Below are 18,943 nucleotides of genomic sequence, written 5' to 3'. Positions count from 1 at the left end.
GTCTGGAAATGCTGAAAAATTAAAACTTTGGTGTTTCCTGTTTTACACCATTCCAAACGATACAGGCTCGTCTAGTTGGTCACCCGATCCAACCGATCGATGAATAATGTAGCTGACTCAATCGCTCACCCAGGTCTCCAGAAGCGAACCGCAAGGTGACAAAGCCTAATCTCACGGCGAGAGTATTAAAATAATAAAACCCCCAGTGGAGGCTTAAACCGTCCCAACATCGTTTCATAAACGTGGGGACAAGGCCAACATTTTCCACCGGTTTCGGAGGCACACGCAAGCATAAGCGTCTTCTTCTGCGTTGTTGTTTGTTGATTTAATCCAACATCGGTTCGAAAACCCCGGGCAATTCAGATTATGCTAACAATAAACAATAGCCAGCATTCGCTATACGGCATCAATCGCTCTCACTCTCTCCCTACAGGCAGCTGAGAGCAGCAAATTAAGTTCATGAATATGGATTAACGATAACGCTGCGGCGCGATGGCTGTGCTGGTCGAGAGGCTCGATTCTGTGGCGTCCTTCATCCGCACGGCTTAGCATTATGAGGATTCCACTTTTGTTTATGCTGACTCAAGCGCGCACATGAAAATTTTATGGGGAAAGAAACACGACACGCACACCACCACGCAGCCGGCAATCGCACGACGTCGAATCTCGTCTAATTGGGGCCGGCATTTAATTTGGGTTATAAAAAGATAATAATGTTTACAGAATTAATCGCGAGGCTCTGTGGAGCGAAACTTGACGCACATCTCCACAAAACACTCGCCCTCATTTCATACGAAATGTGAGAAGGGTGTAAAAAGTGTGAAATAATAAATGTAATTTAACTGCCTCGATCGATAGACATTCTAACCTCTAAAATATCAAAACATCACGTAAAAGTGAAAAAGAAAGAAATAATTAAGAGTTCAAATTAAACGTACAATAAATCATACTAATTGAAACGGAAAATGTAGAAAATAGCTTCCCTTGTTGAAAAATCACAACCAATAAGAAAAGGATACAACAGCATAGCATAAACAGCATCAAACTGCATAAACACCAGCCAAGCAACACATGAAAACGACAACGTACAAGATTCGCTTTTGTATTGGTGTCATCGCACGAAAGCTGCAACACGACTACACCGACGGTCACAGTGTCCCTGCCGTCGATAAAACATCGACACCCCGTGGAATGGTAAGCCTTTCCGCCTGTTGCAGACACCCAACACCCACAGAAGAGCAGGAGCGCCGGAGAGGCCGGAAAAACGACAGCTGCGCAGCTAATAATGGCCGACGGCGGGCTGCGCAAAGTCGAGCGCCGCTGCCGCTGGGAACACATGCGGTGCGCCTGCCTGCGGCGTTCCTCAATGGCTTTCGGCGCTCTCTCTCTCTCTTCCCCTCCCTTCTCTCTGCGGGGATTTTTACAGTCCGTCCGGTGCGTCGTAACGTTAGAGGTTATGCTTCGCTTTACCGTCCTCGGACGGGAGCGAGGAAACGGGGCAGTGTCGCGACACGGGACGCATTTTCAAACCTCAACAGAAACTCAACGCGCCAGACAACGGCAACAGCGCACTGTGGCGTCGCGTAGGACGACAAACGCGAAGCAGCGCATCAAGCGTGACGTTCGAGACTCGAAAGACGAGTGAGAGAGATAGGCGATCGACCAGCCGCCACCGCCAGGCATGGCGTTGCGCGGTGCGCGCCGGGAATGCTGTTGCGCATAGGCCGCTGGCAGCACACAGAGCCAAACGATTGGTAAAAAGCGAAAAATGCCAACTACGGAGCATGAAGCCGTCGGCGCAACGGGTCGCTGCGCCTGGGCGAAGAAAAAAAACACTAACCAATCCATTGGCCAGCCCTTCTCTCCCGGGGGTCTCGGAAGGTTCCGACGATTACCCACTTGTGTGCGGTACACGACACCGGATCACTTCGTTTTGCATTCTTAACAGGGGAACATATCGGGAAGAGAATACTATACATTTACACGAACAATACAATATGATATGATTTTACAAGAATAATTTGGTGTAACTTATTGAATGGCTTTCATGATAGACCGTTCAGAACATGACCACATCATGACAGTTTTCAAATTATTTTTCAGTTGAATACTATTCAAAATTAACAACGTTAGCCCAACGGGATACAGGTTCATAAAATCTATGCTCGTTTCAACAGCGCCTCAATTTATTCGGGAGCAACGAAGGTCACAACCGTGACCACCAGATATTCATTCCCCCGTCGTTCTGGCGGTTTCCCGTCCCGGCGTAGATTAACCACGAGCAACTTGTGCAACGTTGCCAAGTCGGCCCTAGCCGTGGCCGCGCGCATGTCTCTTTCTCTTTTGCGCGATTTCAATTTCAGTTGGCTATTTTTCCAGTCCGCTGAACAGTCTTCCGGCGTGCCGTCCCCTGTGGCCCCTCCAACATTTTATGGAAGGCAGCATATTATAAATGGCCCCTCCCCCGTGGGGGTAGTAATTGTATGTAATTTATTGGTCACGCACAAGCGCACGGTCCTGCGCGTGAGGCTGATATGAATTTTAAACTCGATCGTTTTTGTGGCAAAAAAACAAGTCAAACGCCTCGAAACCGAAGGCTAAAGTTTGATAAAAAAAAACGCACAACTTTGCCGAAATGAAACGGAAACCTTGACACACATACACACGAAACTCCGAAAGCGGTCAAAATGTTTGCGCGACTGTGGTGGTGTCGGTGCCCGTTCTGCGTGTCACGATGATTTATTAACAAGCGAGCGCGGGGAGCGAACGGCGCGCGCACGTCACCCAACCTAACCCCCCCGGGGGTTTTAGGTTCCTTATTTTCTGACTTTGACGTTTTGACGCCGAACCCAGCCCCGCACCATCGTTCTTCTTTTGGCGTTGCCAAATGAACCAATTTATGATCAACAGTTTGGCACATTTCAGGCCTCTATCGACCGACCGTCGTGACTGTAGGTGCTGTAATAGAGGGGAAACTATGGCTATGGCCGGGGACTACGAAAGAAGAAGCTTACCCCAAACGGTACATTTTCCACCTCTCTGCTATGTGGCCACTGTCCGTCCGTGGCGTAGGGGAAAAGGGAATTCTAAAAATGTACTTCTGAAAACCATGTGCTTCGCGCTCTCTCTCTCTCTCTCTCTCCCTACCTCTTCACTTGGCACCAGTGATGGCCAACGCTACACGGAGGATAGCCGTTTGAATATTTTCAGTCAAAACAAAAAAAGGAGTAAAAACGATAAAATAAAGGCTAGTTCGTACGTAGAGGAGTTGAAACAAAATTTGAAAGGAAAAAAATCTTGACCACACACCCATATTATCAGCAGACGAAGGAACCCATAAAATGTCTTTCGAAAAAGGACAGCAGCCGATGGGTCGTAAAGATAGAATTCCACACGCAAGGGACGGACAGCGGTCGTGTAGCCGTCCGTCCCGCGTCCACCCAGAGGTTGGACGACATTCGGACTTGAACGATCCCTTTTCAAACGCAGCACTCTGAGTGGTGTTCATAAAAAAATCGCCTTCCTCGCGATGGTCTTACAAAACCGTTTCAAGCACGTACCACAGACACACACGAGCACGCTGGCGGGGAATGGCATCGTAAAAAATAGTACGACAGCAACGCGTTTCTAAAACTTGCGGACGGCTGCGCACGTTTCCCGCAACGACCGGCCCCATGAATAACAGCAGCAGCAGCACGCCACGCTGCGCACGCCACGTTGCCACGTTTGTCGGCGGCAGCACGCGTTCGTGTGGGCTTTTCTTTCCGTTCATTTTCTCTTTTGTGATTGATACGAAAACCCACACAAACACGCTCCGTCCGCGATCCAGCAAAACAGCACAAATACACACTTGCCGTGCGCTTTCGTACGTAAATCGCCTAAAAGCTCCGATCGGCAAGTGTAAACAAACGCAACTGGAACCAGAGGTGGAGGCCAAAACTGGCAACAGGGCAACCCGCCCAATGGGCGACCCGTGGGAGAACATGATTTGGGTGTGCGGTAGCTCCACAACAGGAACGGGTCCCGCTTCGCCACATCGTCACGTTCAGCAAACAAAAGCCCCGAGTAATTCCAGACGTTGCGGAAATTGGAAATTCTGTGCTGATTAGGATCCAAGAAGAAGCAACAAAGTGTCCTCGTGTGTCCTCGCCCGCCGACTCGTTCTTGTACATAACCCGTCATCCCGAGTGGGATCAACCGCGTCCACTGACGGGAGAAGAGACGGTACGGACTTACGTACAACGTACGCCATTCTCATGACATGACTAGCCCACCAAAGCTTTGCGAGACGCATGCGCTCCGCATGGCAGTAAGGTTGCCGGTGGCTCTCAGGACCCAAAAATCAATCAGCAAATAAAGGATCGTGGAAAAACACACAACTCAATGCTCTTTGAAACGCGATACGTAGAAAAAGTGTCCTTAAAAATTCGAATTTTAAATAAGCGACCCAAAGGAATGGAATGAAAGAAACCAGATGATAAGAAAAACAGTCTCCTAAGTATGCATCCCATGAAAAGCAAAGCGACGCTCTAACGGAGGGAAAGTAAAAAGTTGAACCCTAGCAAAGGTGCAAAGGAACAACGGCAACAACATAAACAAAACCATCGAAACCAGAAGTACGTTATTTACTCAGCTGCATCTCAAAGCGGGGATCGGTCCCAATTCTTCTCAAGATAAGAAATTCGATGTGGATTGATCAGGCCGCGAGATAAACGTCGTAGTATAAATAAGAACCGATAAAGTACACTTAAGAAGCGGATTGATATGACGAAAGTCAAAGTGTAAAGGTCTTTTTATTTCCGAGGTTCCGCAGAGCAACATCAGCTTCGGTTCAGTTCCCGGTGTCGAAAGCTTATATACATCCGCACAGTAGAACCCTCTGACCGCTCTGTAATTCGGTCATCAAGGTGCTGGGCGAAAGGACCTTTGGCTGGATACTGATCATTATCATTATCCTAAGACGCTATCACCATGTGACCCAAACCAGATTCGTAAAACCAGGCCAGCATGAGGTACCGGGTAACATGATAACGAAGTTGTCATAAATCCAACTCTCCAAAGGAACGCATGAATTTCCCGCACATAAACCACCCGCGGTCATAAAAACGTCTTGCTCTCGGAAGACGTTATCAGTTAGCAAGATTGTCTCAACGCCGATTGAGCTAAAAGGGATAAACGGCGACGCACTCAACAAATGCAACTGTTTGCAATTCAAACGCTTCAAAGGCAACGCAACAAAGGATACCGGACATGAAATCGGCCTGTACTTGAAAACCCATCAGAGGAAAATGAATCGAAAGGCAAGAAGAACCCGATAAGGGTTCAAGATACGGTCGCATTAAAAAAGTATGATAAAGACGACCGAAAAATAGAAAAAGGAGTTTGTTGGAATGATAAAGCATCGGAATCGCCAACATGCACGAGACATGGACAAGTCATCTGAAATTTCGGCTCAAATAAGGAAAATTAAAACTAGCGCATACATTATCGCTGGAATAGAGTTCATTGGTATGTATGAGCCGCGGAATCGGCATCTGACTATAAACAGAAAATAAACTCAAAAAGAGGATTGTTATGACGAACGTCGAAGTGTAAAGGTCTTGTTACTTTCGAGATTCCGCAGTCCACCTGGAGCAGCCATCGGGCGGGATTTGAAAGGCTCAGTTCGACTCAGGTGACAGCGAAATGCCATTTCGGGCTAAGATCGCGAATCGTCGAGTACCTTCACTTGAACGTTGCACTGAAAAGCATGAAACCTTTCTAAAAACGTACCATTTTGCCTAAAAGAAAGTAACGGAAAGACGCTTTTATCATTTTCATGCACTCGACAATACAAAGGTGAAAAATGTTGAGTTGCAAGAAACCGAGTAATAAAAATCGTGCCACATGACGATGGATCAGCAGTTTCAATTTGTTACGGCGTCTCACACAACCAAAAAACAAAAGAACCATTGTCCCCCGGGCGGGTTCTTTTTCCGGAGGTTCATTTTCCGCCATTTCCCAGCTTTCCGGCAATGGACAGTCAACACAGGCACACCCATACACGGAGCACCGGAGCCAGATTTATCTGTGCCTTTGTGTGAGCGTGAGCTACTACAATGATTATGATGACTTTAGTTCGCTTCCGTTTCGGAATTGCTACCGAATGGGGTCGGGCGTTAGCGATTTTTCTAAAGTTATTTTCCCATTAAGTTGGCACGAAGCTGACGAAGGTGGCAGCTGCAGTGGGGGCGCTTGTTCACTGCAGACACACATCACTCTTAATTACACTGCCTCACAAAAGGTTTGATTGCCTTTGGCGGCAGGGTGGGTGGGTCACTAAGCACCACTTCACCCCGGCACTTCCGCATGGTCATTTCCGGCAATATTGGGTGGTTCTTTTCCTGTTTCATGTATTACGAATTTTAAATTAACAATCAATAGCCGGACGTTATGTTTCCGCTTAGCGCGCCACAGATTCTCTTCGGGAAGGAAATCGAATGTAATTACCACGGGCCAGGAAGCTGAGCCCGTGATTATGTTGTGTCCAATGGCCCTTCCGCTGAACAACGATGTATGTAACCCTGTGTTAAATCTTTTACGCTAACGAACCGACTTTCTCACTTCTCAGCAGGCAGCCCCGCGATGAAAGAAGCATCGTTCGACAACGGCAACGTTGCACGACACGGACCCCGATGAAGACTGCAAACTGGCAAGAAGAGCAAGTTATGCTCCCTCGGACTTCGCCCGGCACCGAGACGGGAGGATTATGCGCGGTTGTTTTTACGTTTTGAGTTTTCTTGTTCACAGCCACTGCCGGGTTTAAAACTTTCAGCTTCGAAGCACACACATCCACACATACACCATCACCACAAATGACGCAGCAGACATAGCCATGCTCGACGGGGGAACGTGAAGGTGAAAACGCGACGGAGCGCGCGTCGCTCTATCGACAACGCCTGCGATTTGAAGTTTTCTTTTGAAGTGCACTCGTTCTCCTTTGCTGGGTTGCTACGATTGGTTTGCCAGGAGACTTGCCAAAAACATAGCAAACCAACGCAGATCAAAGATTTGAAGTTTGCGAAACAGCAAACAGGAAAGCCGTTTTCCGATTCCAATCCTTTCTTCCGGGTGTGCCGGAACTGGAACTTGGGAAATTGGTTTAACTTGTCGAGGTTCAAAAGATTCTATTAACGCATTATTACTTTGCGTTATTTCTCACACTTTACACTGCCCTCGGGTCTGTATCTAGCGATAATTGTGTTCGTCTTGCGTCGGTTGATGGTGGGTCCCCTTCGAATCCTGTGATGGGACTTCCCAAGCACGCATTCTGCAGCAATGCAAAAATCACCACATTAAAAACGAATAAAATTACGATGCAAGGAGTACACCGGTCCCAAACAATGGAGTAAATTGCGATCACAATCCCCGTAATTACTGTAGTTCCGATGCCGGCAGAATAAAACACAGACAATCGATCATCATTACGGGTTTCTGTCGTTATTTTCCCAGAATGGGTTTTCCTTTACGAGCCCCAGGTCACGTGTCATGGCATCCCCCTGGAAGGTAGCATATTCTCGATAATTAGGGTAATTTCGACAGAACAGCAACCCGTCTTTGTTGCGTATGCATGCAGTCATTGACGACAGTAATCTTGGTGCAGACTTTTTTTTTCAATCTCGAAACTTTCTCTATCCGTTTCCGCGAGAAGGGATCTCGGTCAGAGTTCATCCTGTATTCCGGCGTCCACTAATTCACACGAAAGTGCTGAACACATCGATTGGGTATCCCTACGATATCCCAACTACGAGGGAACCTCGTGCATATGAAAGCTGAATACGAAATGTGCACCTGCATCGGTCATAAAATGAGGCATGCAGCGAACAAACAAGAAAAGGCTGAAAGAAACTTGACACAAAGCGGCACGACACGATGGTACATGATCATAAAATTAGGCTTCATCACGGATCACGCTGCGACAAAGAAGAGCAATGATCATAAAAGTCATTAAGCAACCGACGAAAGAAGAAGCAAGAAGTGTCAAGACTGATCAGTGAAAGCTAAATTACATAACGCCCCTATAAGGTACTAAAAATCTTGATGGTCAGACGCATAAATAAATTAAGTGTTCAGCTCAGGGAATAAGGGTTTCATCGCCGTTGTCTTGCCAAAGCCGCCTTTCCAACCACCAGGACTAGTAACGTACGATCGATCAATATTCGATTCTACTATCAATGTTCAATGGCTGGCTGGCTCCTGCCACTAAACTTTGCTAATTGGAGTTTGCAATAAAATTAATAGTTCATTCGACAAGTTTAATAATAAACCAGTTGGGCAACCAGTGCAATGGGAAAACCGCAAAAGCGATGCTTGAGAAAGGTTGAATTTATCCAGCCATGTTGCCGGTCGGTGGTCGCAAACCAGCCTTTCCCGGGTCTACGGCTTTTCCCGTCATACAAGAGGATAACACAATCATTAAGTTACACGATGGGAAACCATGACCCGTGGTTCAATACAACTAACCGAGAATTACCATGTTCATTCTGCAGAAACGGCCAAACACCAGGCCTTGGCGTAATTACCATGTGCAAAAATGCAATCAACGTATGGTAGTGGTGGATTAAAATTACGTGCATACTTACAGCACTGTGGTACTTCTGATACTATTACTTACGAGTCATAAAACATCCCGTTCACTGTGCCTTACCTGAAAGTGTGGAGAATGGAAATTTTAATTAGTATCGTAAAAAATAAATACTATACAAATGTTGTTTATAGCTATCAAACGTGGTGTAATTTTTTAAAGTACTGCCCACAGTTAAATTTCATCTAAAAGCGTACGCTTGATGCTCGATAGTGCAAAATAGCAAAGTTTCTGCGCTATCGTTTGGCACAGCATTCAGTTCTGTTGCCCCGGACGGAGCTGTAAAATGGGTTCGCCACAAAACAGTGCTTCGTAAAACGCAACCCACGAATTAAATTAATCAACACTCTCGGGCGACTTAACGATTGCATCCGGTCTGTGTGCGCCGACCGGGGGCCATACTACATCTGGCGGTGTGGCGCAGTACTCGACGGTGTTAACGGTAATTCGATTTGATGGAGAGTAAAACGAAATTAAAAATTGCAGCTACGAAGTACGTGCGAGAGCACAGCACAACAAGTTGCCTTCAAAAGTCCTCCGGGAACCTCCTCTGGAGAAACGCAGAAACAAAACCGTCTACAACATTACTTCGCACCTCCACGGAGATCCTTTTTCGCAAAGAAGAAAAAAGATTTATTGCGCCTTTCGAGCAACTTCTTAGATTCGACCGCTGTCTCAATTGTGTGTAGAGTCGTAGAGGTGAGAAAAAAAACCCAACTTAAAAGGCTCAACCTCTTGAGCAGCATGAGATCGGTCGGAGTCCGCACAAAGGCATTCAACGAACACCACACGCAAGGGACATGCATGAAACGAAAAGAGTGTTTGTTCACTTCTTAAGAGATTTTGCAACCATCAACAAACGCTTCCCATTCAACTTCAAGAAACTTAGTTTGTTTCCATTTTCAACACCTTCTTCAACCGCATCTTGATTGAACCGTGCCACTCCATCGTGTTTCATCGCCGTCAATGACATTGGTGTGCAACCGGTGCAAGCGGGTTTAAAATTTAAACTAATGGAACTTATTTAAAATAGATTCCATAATTTATTCCTCACTTTAAGCACACAAACGGCGGAGCGTATGTGCGCAGTGCTCCACACTCCGACTTTCCGTTCTTACCCGTCCATCGACAGCATCGTTCCACAGAACGAAACCTTGTCGGACATCCTTGACTTAAATTCGCACCCCATTCCCCCAGAGCCTTGTGGAGCCACAGAGAAGCTGTGGCATTCATGTTTAACATACGATCGTGCAAACCCCTCGCGCCAGCCACTAGGTCCGTTGGCCTTTGAAGGGGGTTTTGAAACAATCGTTCGGTGGGACCAACGAACAGGCACGAACGTCGGGGAACGTCGGAGGCACATGTTCGACTGTAAAAGTGATAGGGTTCCGTTGAAACAACCGTATCAAGTACCAAACGTCGACTTCCGTGTTCGTTGCGACGTTAGCAAGCCATCTCTGCCCAGTTTTGCAATGTCGAGTTTTTGGGTGGCCTCCTACGATGCTCTGGCGCTTCCGGTTCCGGCATGTTCGGTGATGCTGTCCGTCTCACTTATCAGGAGAAGCACAACTGTTCGCTGCGGAAGCATATCAAACTTGAAATGAAACCCTCATAATATGCGACCATTGGCCGAATCATCGGGATGGATCGCCGGGATGGGCCGGGATGGGCAAAAGGGCGAATAGTAAAATCGGTTCATTTTCGATTACTTACAAAATGTTTTTTCATTCAATCGAACGAACAAACATAAAACTAGTTTTCATTTTCAAACGCATAGAAGATAGAGAAGAGAATTGCATCATATTAAACCGGCATAATATTAACCCAGCATAACACAACCCTTACAATTGCAGAGAATTTTTCTTAGCTTTATTTTTATAACAAATCCCGAAGCTGACGCTCAATTTATGATGCCTCATGCTTCATGCCGCTCCAATGCTATTGGTAGCTGAGAGCTCTCTTTTGGCTGACAGTGATTGATATTTCTCCAGCGCAATCCGTCAAAGCCGTTCCCCGGAAAACGAATGAATCTCCGCCTCGTAGGTAGACAATGGACAGTGAGATTCAATCGTTTGTTAAAAAGAGGTATTGAATTTTTCCTACAAATTGTTTAATATTGTGGTTTCAATATTTAACTAAAAAAATCCTCCGATTTGGGGTTTAAATATTTTGAATTTCCAGTTTCCCAGTTTATCGCTTGTTTCTTCGGCTGATCCCTTACTGGGATGGTTCCCCTATTGGTTCACACCCAAGCTACTTATTTTCACTGTACTTTGAGTGCAGTTTTTGTGCCCATCCGGAAAACTGCGAAAATAAGTTTTACGACAGACTTCGGTCCCAACGCAACCGGCAGGCAGCATCATATCACCATCGGCATGCATCATTTATCAATTTCACTCTCCGGCGAGCACGGAAGGGGGCCAATGTAGCGGAAGAAATGGCATAAAAATGTCCAAATAAATTCCTCCAACTGACGGCAAGACTCCGGTGTTCCGGTGGCTGCTGTGTGGCCACTTTTGCTCGCTCACTCCGTTGTTGATCGATTATTAATCGGTTGCGTAGGAGGAGTTTCCGCGCCAAACTACGATTCCACGCTGAGGACGCGGACCGGACCAGCAGAGGCCAAAGGTTATGCTGCTGACATAAAATCAAATGGAAGCACGCTCCCCCGGGGGCCAGCTGCTACAGCAGCGTGGTGGACAAAATGGCAACAACAAAAAACATCATCAAAAGTAATGTAACGCTAAGCAGGAAAGGATTACGCCACGGCGGCGTCAGGGCGCACTCGGCCTAACGTTGTTCCGGGATGCTGTAGTGCAACAAAATGGCGGAAGAAACGGTCTGGCGACGTTCCCGTATTTCCGGTGCTCCGTTCCGGAAAGGTCCGGCGGCAGGAATTAATGAGCTGTAATGCGCAAGATTCCACCGGCAGCGGTATGGAAAATCGTTTACGGAACGCAGTTAAAACTGGAGAGAGAGATAGAGACATCAAATGAGCTGTGCAACTTTCTATCCCCTTTGGTTGCCCGGAGGGATGAAGCTGCCCCCGGTTCGGAACGGATTGGGGCAGACGGCATATTAAAGTACGGTCAAATTAAAATTAACGACATAATTTTGGCCATCAGTGCGCGTCCAAATGACTATCGCTTTCAGCTTTACGTCCGAACCAGACAAAAATGCCATCAAAACGATTTCGGAATATCATGTCGTTTAACGTTGCAAAGTTGCAATCACTTTGTATGCTTCCACCGGTTGTCCGTGTCACGTGTGACGCAATAAGAATGAGGTTCCTCGTTTGCCACAGAACGTCCTTTCGAAAAACCGACCGTTTTGTAGAGACAATTTTAATTTCGCGCGTGACGCATGATAGATCGAGCGATGTGCATGAATTTGCATTCTCGTCGTAAACGCGTCGTGAACCAACCCGAACCTTCCCGATTACAGTAGTGCCCCGGCAGCTACAATTTGTGCCACTTTGTACTTGTATCAACTACATACAGCGTGTTGCCTCCCGTTATAGAAATTGTTCGGGTGGAAAATAGTTCGTCCTCGGGGCTCTTAAACCGATTTTATGATCGCCGGTCTCAGCATTCGCCGGAGCGACACACTTTCGACAAATGGAATATAAACGTAGTCGTTAGTTTATATCGACCGTTGACCGATCTGCCTCTGAGCAATATGCCGCCACCGCCACCGCCGCCGCCGCCGGCGTCTGTTGTCATTTGCATATTTAATTCAAACTGCCATTCACTTTTACAAGCTTTCTCTCACCAATCGGGGAAAAGCCATTGCTGTTTTATAGATCCATTTGGTGCACGCTGTAGTCAGCAGCCTAGTGTTGCGTAAAGTTCGCCCATAAGAAAGGATTACTCGGAAAGCCGGCACTCAGAGTGTAATTGAATTTTGTTATTAAAAGAAACTCATATACACAGTTTCAACCCCTACAACCGGGGACCTTTCCCAGTGATGTATTATTTCCACTCGGCTATTGTCATGCTTCAGCGGCATTTTACATCCCGTTCCAGGCACAAATAACCACTAATGCCGCCCGACGGCTTCGTAGCAGCAGTACCACAATGAAACGAATTTATGTTTATGCTTATCCAAGGCACGGCGCGACCCGCCCGCCCGAAGCCTTTTAAGCTATTTTGTGCGCGATGGAAAATAAATTAAATTCCACACAAATATGTGAGGAAGCCCTGGGCACCCAACAATAACACAGTTCGTCGCAGTTTGTGTCGAACAAATTTGGCCGGAAATTGGAAATCGATAACTATTCGGGAACTTATGCCGCCATTTAGTTTGCCCATTAGCCTCGGTCAGCAGCGGGCGAAGGATTGTGGGTGCTTTTGTCGGCAAACGTAAGCGCAATAAGGTTTTCTTATTTATTTCCATTCTCATTCCGACACATTCCGCTACGGGGATTTAACGGTTCCATTTCACATGCTGGGGTTGCCCAACAGCCACCGCGTGGTGACCGCGACTTATGTTGGGGGCGCAATCGAGCATTCGTGATGGTTTCCGCTGATAGGGATGAAAGGCACACGATGTACCCACAATTCTCGGTTTCGGGATCGGATTTGCGACCAACTTTTGTTTGGTTCAAAAGCTGCCATACGACAACAAATTGCTGCGCGATGCGCCGATAACACCGAATCTGCACACAATCCTTTACATCACACTCTTTTTACGACCACCGCCACAAATGGAGACGAAAGCGTGCTGCTGCATACGTATCGGGTTGTTTAGCGTGAAAATGTGGCCCCTGTCCCTGCTCGGTTTTTGCTCACGAACACGACACCCGTGAAGTTGGTTATTACTTTTCTGCACACAAACATAGGCTGGCCGGCCGAAAGATAACCGTTTCATTTTACGATAACTACGGCACGTTATCCGCCGACACGCTGCCAGCGTGAATGCGGCGCCGGCCTGCAAACGGACGGATGCACTGTGCAATTACCATAAAATAGTTAATTCGAATGTTTTACATTTTTCGGTAATTCCGTGAAGCGCACCAAAGCGCGTTTGAAGTGGCGAAATGCGGTGCAAAGTTAAGACCCAAGTCGAAATATGTCCTGCATTGCGTATCAGGCTCCATGGACACATTACTGAGCTCGGATTGCGTGTGCTTTACACCGTTAATGTTATGTGCTAGTATGTTCAAGCAATTTCCATAAAATTTAATTTAAATGTATTCAATAAATAGATTCCGAGTCAACGGTTCTCGTGTCATGTTTAGATGGCAAACTAACAGCTTACAAAGAATCATTTTAAGAAGTTTGCGCTCCGTGAAAGTAACCAAAGTATAGCTCTGAGAGCCTAACGGACTGCGAATTCGATTGCACTCGCAAAAGCTGCTAAAACCGGAAAAAACGCGGTCAAGCACGAAACGAGTGTTTGTGCATTTGTAAGTCATCCAAATATGAGCCATCATTGTGCTGCGGGGGTCTCGGCCAACAACACACCAACCACCCTGCACATAAATCACAGCGATAAACTATGCAGACGACGGCGACCCAATCAAATGCGACGAAACGGAACTTTGGCCATGGTTTATGGATGCGGAAAAAAGAAACATGATTGGATGATGCTGGCCATAAAATAAACCAAACCATTCCATGCGCAACATTAGACACCGATAGTAGTTGTCCACCAGACCCCGACCGGTAGCTGTGTCTGTGTGCCAGGTAACCAAGATTCACAAATAAATTTCGCCAAAGCGTCGTTATGTTGGCCTTCCCCGTCCGGAACTAGCACCGTGTCATGGGGAAGCAGCTATCGATTGTTTCACGCATGATCACAACGCTTGCGTGCATTCATGCGCGAAAATGCACCCAGGACCTGAGCGGCTGGGGGGCCTGGGGGCAGAAGCCGGGCCCAGGGGTCACGAAAAGTCCCACCACCGTCCCAAACAAATATAATCCCCGAATAAAATGAAATCTGACGTTCGGCAGAACTAACAGTAGGTGTGCGAAATTTGACAGGCAAGTGTAATAATTTACAGCAAAACTCTGCTAATGATGCAAGGGCACGTTCGCCAAGGGGTCTAACACGTTTGTAAAGCTTGCCCCACTCAGCAGAGTTTGGAAAATTGTCTTATTAAAAGCCACGAGGCACTCCCCGGTTACGAGCTCCTGTATCTTTCAGTGAAGTTGTTCCCAACTTTATGTGAACTTATTATTGTTATCCGGACGGACAAAGCTGCATTAAGCATCAACGAAAAGTTTTGCACTCAAGTTGATGCGCTCTGAAGGTTCAACCTGAAGTCTTTCGCTGCGATTAATCGGTGCAGCTCACATGGATGGTCAACGGACTTGCCGACTTCTGTAAACTTGATCAAGTAAATGTCAATTGAAAGCTCGGTTCAAAATGTTGTGCATAATCAAATTATGATCGGTAATGTTCAATTGAACACGCAGGTATAAGGGTTACGAAGAATCCGAAGTTTAAACAATTCAATAAATTTTAAAAGACATTTCCCTACAACAATGACGTGTTGTGACGTGCCTTGCATTCCAGTCATAGCACAACAACGTAATGATCAATCTTAGAGCTCCTGAATTACGGACACAACTGTTATAGACTTCCACAAAAAGCTTTATCAAGCTGGAATAAACGCAACAACCTGTCCCGGCTATGTTGCCGGCCATGTGGTGAACGTTAACTGGATTGGACACATCTTTACAGTTCAACGTCGATCATTCGACTGCCTTCGACTCTCTTCGACTGTTACCGACTGACTGCTTTATTGATCGTTATAGGTTCTTATATAGATATCTGCTTCGATCGCAAACCTTATGCTGGATGGGAACTGAACTGCTTTAATTGCAAAAATCATATTAATCGTGCCATCTGTTCGAGCTTGCGCAACTTGAGCTTTTGACAAACTTCGGCTCATGTTTTGTAAACACGTTCCGGATGTGTTGGTGGTGCTATGCGCCTCAGCCTTATGCTTGTGTCGCAAGTCGCGCTCCAGGTGTTGCAATTTCGGGGTCGTGATATACATTGCCAATTCATTGCTGAGTGCATCTTTTGCTTAACCGTTTATCAAATATGCTACAACGCAATCGGAAGTTTAAAAAAAACGATCAAAAACCAACGCGCGAGGGCGAGGGTCAATCCAGGAAATCAAAAGGGACGGCGATCGACCATGACAGGAACCTGACGGATTCGTTACCCTATCGCCCGCCTGTCGAGAAACACTGCAACCGCAGTGACATTCCCAATGATGCCACAGCAAAACCGGGCCAACACCCAGGGCCTCAGACAACACATTACCACACCAACACAGCCACACTACACTGCGAACCGGCAAAACTCGGTACACCACGCCCGCAACCGCACAACTGGCTGGTGGCCCGCAATCAGCTGTTGTTGTTGTTGACAGACTAACACGCCGGGAGAATTAATAAGCGCAATATGATACTGACTGTTTGCTGGCAATGGGCGCGCCCGATGGTAAACATCCCGAGCAGTTGACACCAGAAAGGACATCACTATTTAGAGACACGACCCTGACCACGAAGAAACCTACCCAGCCGGCATCGACACATTAACGGAAAAACGCAACATCTTACCGCGTGTTACTCATTTCGCAAATACACCGTCGAGTCTCCGTCTGTGCGCCTGAAGGGACAAAAGAAATGACCTTCACCTACACAACGAACGTGTAACGTGCACGGCACGACGCTTTAGGTGGCGGCAACAACGCACCGCAAACCATGCGCCTCCACTGCGTGAAAAAAACACTACCGAAACGAGCAGACCGATGAGCGGACCCAACAAGCTTCTCGCAAGCTTCTCACAGGCAAGCTTCTCGCAGGCAGGCAAGCGGCAGGCAAGCTTCTCAGCAACGACAGCAAACGAATTCGACCAAGAAGGAATATTTGATGCTTCCACCACCGGCAACGCACGCTGCCGTTGGCGGGAAAATTACTTACGAAAGCAAAAAAGCAACAACAACACGGGAACAAACATCGAGAGGAAAATCTCGCACACTCTGCGGCCTGAGTTTGCGCCCTTCTGATATCTAGTAGCGCGGCACACCACACATCCTTGCGGTCCCGTGCACGCGCTGCTGAGAAGGTTCAACGTTTGCTCCAGTGACGGAAGGTCAAGGTCTATTGATCGCTAACTCGGTGCAGCCCGTTTAGGAACAGTATCTCTTCCGCAGGACCATTTGGAATCAAACAAGAAATTTTCTAGATGCTTCCTTTCTTTGTGATTTTCTCTCTTTTGTAAGAAACTAGCCTTGAAATGTGGCAAGACCATGTAAAGATTTTTCATATTTCTTGTGCCTCTTAATTGAGCCGTAAAACGCTTGTCACATAATTTCTGCACATCATCATCAAAAAACGTAGCTTGTCGCAGGATCTTCCGTCCGTGAACATCGAATCACGGCTCGAAGCCACGGTCAGAGAGAACTGGAGAGCAATTAAAACTCTCTTCATTGGAATCTCAACATCACGTGCCGGGTTCATTGTACGATTTTTGCTTACACTGGAGATGTTGAAGAACATGAACCTGGCACTTTTCGGACACTGAATATCACACTCACCGCGGATGAGCAAGAACTCGGTTTGGATGGGATCGGGTTTGAGATAAAATGGTACTTTTGTCGAGTGATTGGCAAAACAATGAAGTGCGAACCTCAATTTCAAGTCTTGACTGACTGTTGAATCATTCATCGTCTACAAATAAACAAACATTGCAATAGTAGGAACGCTTTTAAATAATAAAGTTCAACCAATCGCAAAAGCCTCTTAAACCCAACAACTAAAGCTAACGAAAGCATACTGTCCTGCGAACCGCGCAAAAGCGCACGATTATGTCCTGTATTTTGCCCACCAGTGAATTGCTTTTGATTATATTCGCCCCTTAATCGCATCGGACTGTGGTGGCGCACAGCACGGCAATCGTCCTTCTCATCGTCCAGCCGGGCAGAGCGCGCGTAGTGGCGCGTAAAAATCCCCAAAGCCTCGCCCTGTCCGAGAAGAAAAGTGGTTGACGGTCGAGGAGCGGCAATTTGTTACGGATGCCAGGAGCGCAAATCCTTTTATAATGCAAAAAACCCCAACAAATAACAGGATACATGCCACGCCACGGAACGTTCTCAGTCTGCAAAGAGAATTTATTCATGGTATTCATTATTTTTTCTTCCACGCACGCGGCTCGGGAGGGTAAAAAAGGGCTCTCGCGGGGCCTGCGACGGGTCTGGGTCCATCTCTGTACCACGCCACTTTGCTTCATTAATGCACCGAATTTAAGTTGCCAATTATTTTTATTCGTTTCATGTTCGTGACATGAGTGTGGGCAGTTTGTTGACCGACTTCGTGCGGAACAAAGCTGGTCTTCATCGGCCATGAAACCGTTTCATCGTTTCCTATAGTGGGGGTTGATGGCGAGGATTTCGTTATCCGTCCCGTCAATACAGTACTCAAAAGAGATTGCATTCGATTATTTTTTTTCTTCTTATCACACTACAAGTAAGGGATCATGTTTAGATATTGTGTCTATCAGCACTGAAAACTGTTAGGTGCAATACGTATTGCTATCATCGTACCTTGTTCTCCACGCTGTCGCACAGGGTGCTTTTATCGGTGGCATCGAACAGCTCCTGTTTGATGTTTTCCGGCAGCAGCGGAAGAAAGTCGTTCATCGTGTCCGACAAATCGTCCGGACTCGACTCCATCGTGCCGCCGCTGATTGATGTGGCCATTTTGGCAGGTTAAATATGTGAAGCCCCTAAACCGACGATTATGCTTCGTGAAGCAATCGATAATGCGTTGATGCTTTCCGGAAAAAAGTGCTTATGTTCGGTCACAGACAAGTAAACGACTGCTTTCACGGCACTGTCCTCCGGGGCAGGCTTCTCCACATAAATTATTGATGGGCCGGCGTAACGCGCTCGGCGCTTGACCTGGGTCAGCACGAGACCTTACGCCCGCTCCCGGCGCACCGCACGACCCAGCGGGCCACTACACTCTTAGTATGGAATTATGTATATCACTTTCACCACCAACACACCATCAAGACCGGCTGCGGGAGCGAGAAGAAAAATTGATTAAAACAATTCCTAAACTCATTCACGCACGCACAACACACGAGACGAGAAAGCCACGCTGCAGCGTGTCACGCACACGCTGCTGCACCAGCGCGTGCAGCGAACATCACTTTCTCCCCGAGGGATAACGGAACAAAACACAGCAGGCTACTGCTATTGACGCGGGTTGCGCTACCTGCGTGACCTTTCTCACGCACACAAACAAAACAAGGGCACACTTCTTCCATCCCCATGGAAAAGGATGAGCGGTAGTAAAA

At 47.0% G+C, this 18,943-nt stretch overlaps 1 protein-coding gene across 1 annotated transcript in view; it reads right to left on the bottom strand.

Annotated features, from left to right (window-relative positions):
* LOC131208567 (transcription intermediary factor 1-alpha) overlaps window positions 1-18,314 on the bottom strand; it is a 43,028-nt gene extending 24,714 nt beyond the window's left edge. The window contains 1 exon segment of the mRNA XM_058201358.1: window positions 18,186-18,314. Coding sequence (XP_058057341.1) covers window positions 18,186-18,314 — 129 coding nt within the window.
* Window positions 18,315-18,943: the final 629 nt, after the last annotated feature.

The sequence above is a fragment of the Anopheles bellator genome, chromosome 2 (assembly GCF_943735745.2).
Source record: "Anopheles bellator chromosome 2, idAnoBellAS_SP24_06.2, whole genome shotgun sequence".
Classification (NCBI taxonomy): Eukaryota; Metazoa; Arthropoda; class Insecta; order Diptera; family Culicidae; genus Anopheles; species Anopheles bellator.
This window is presented reverse-complemented; position numbering and strand designations above follow the sequence as displayed.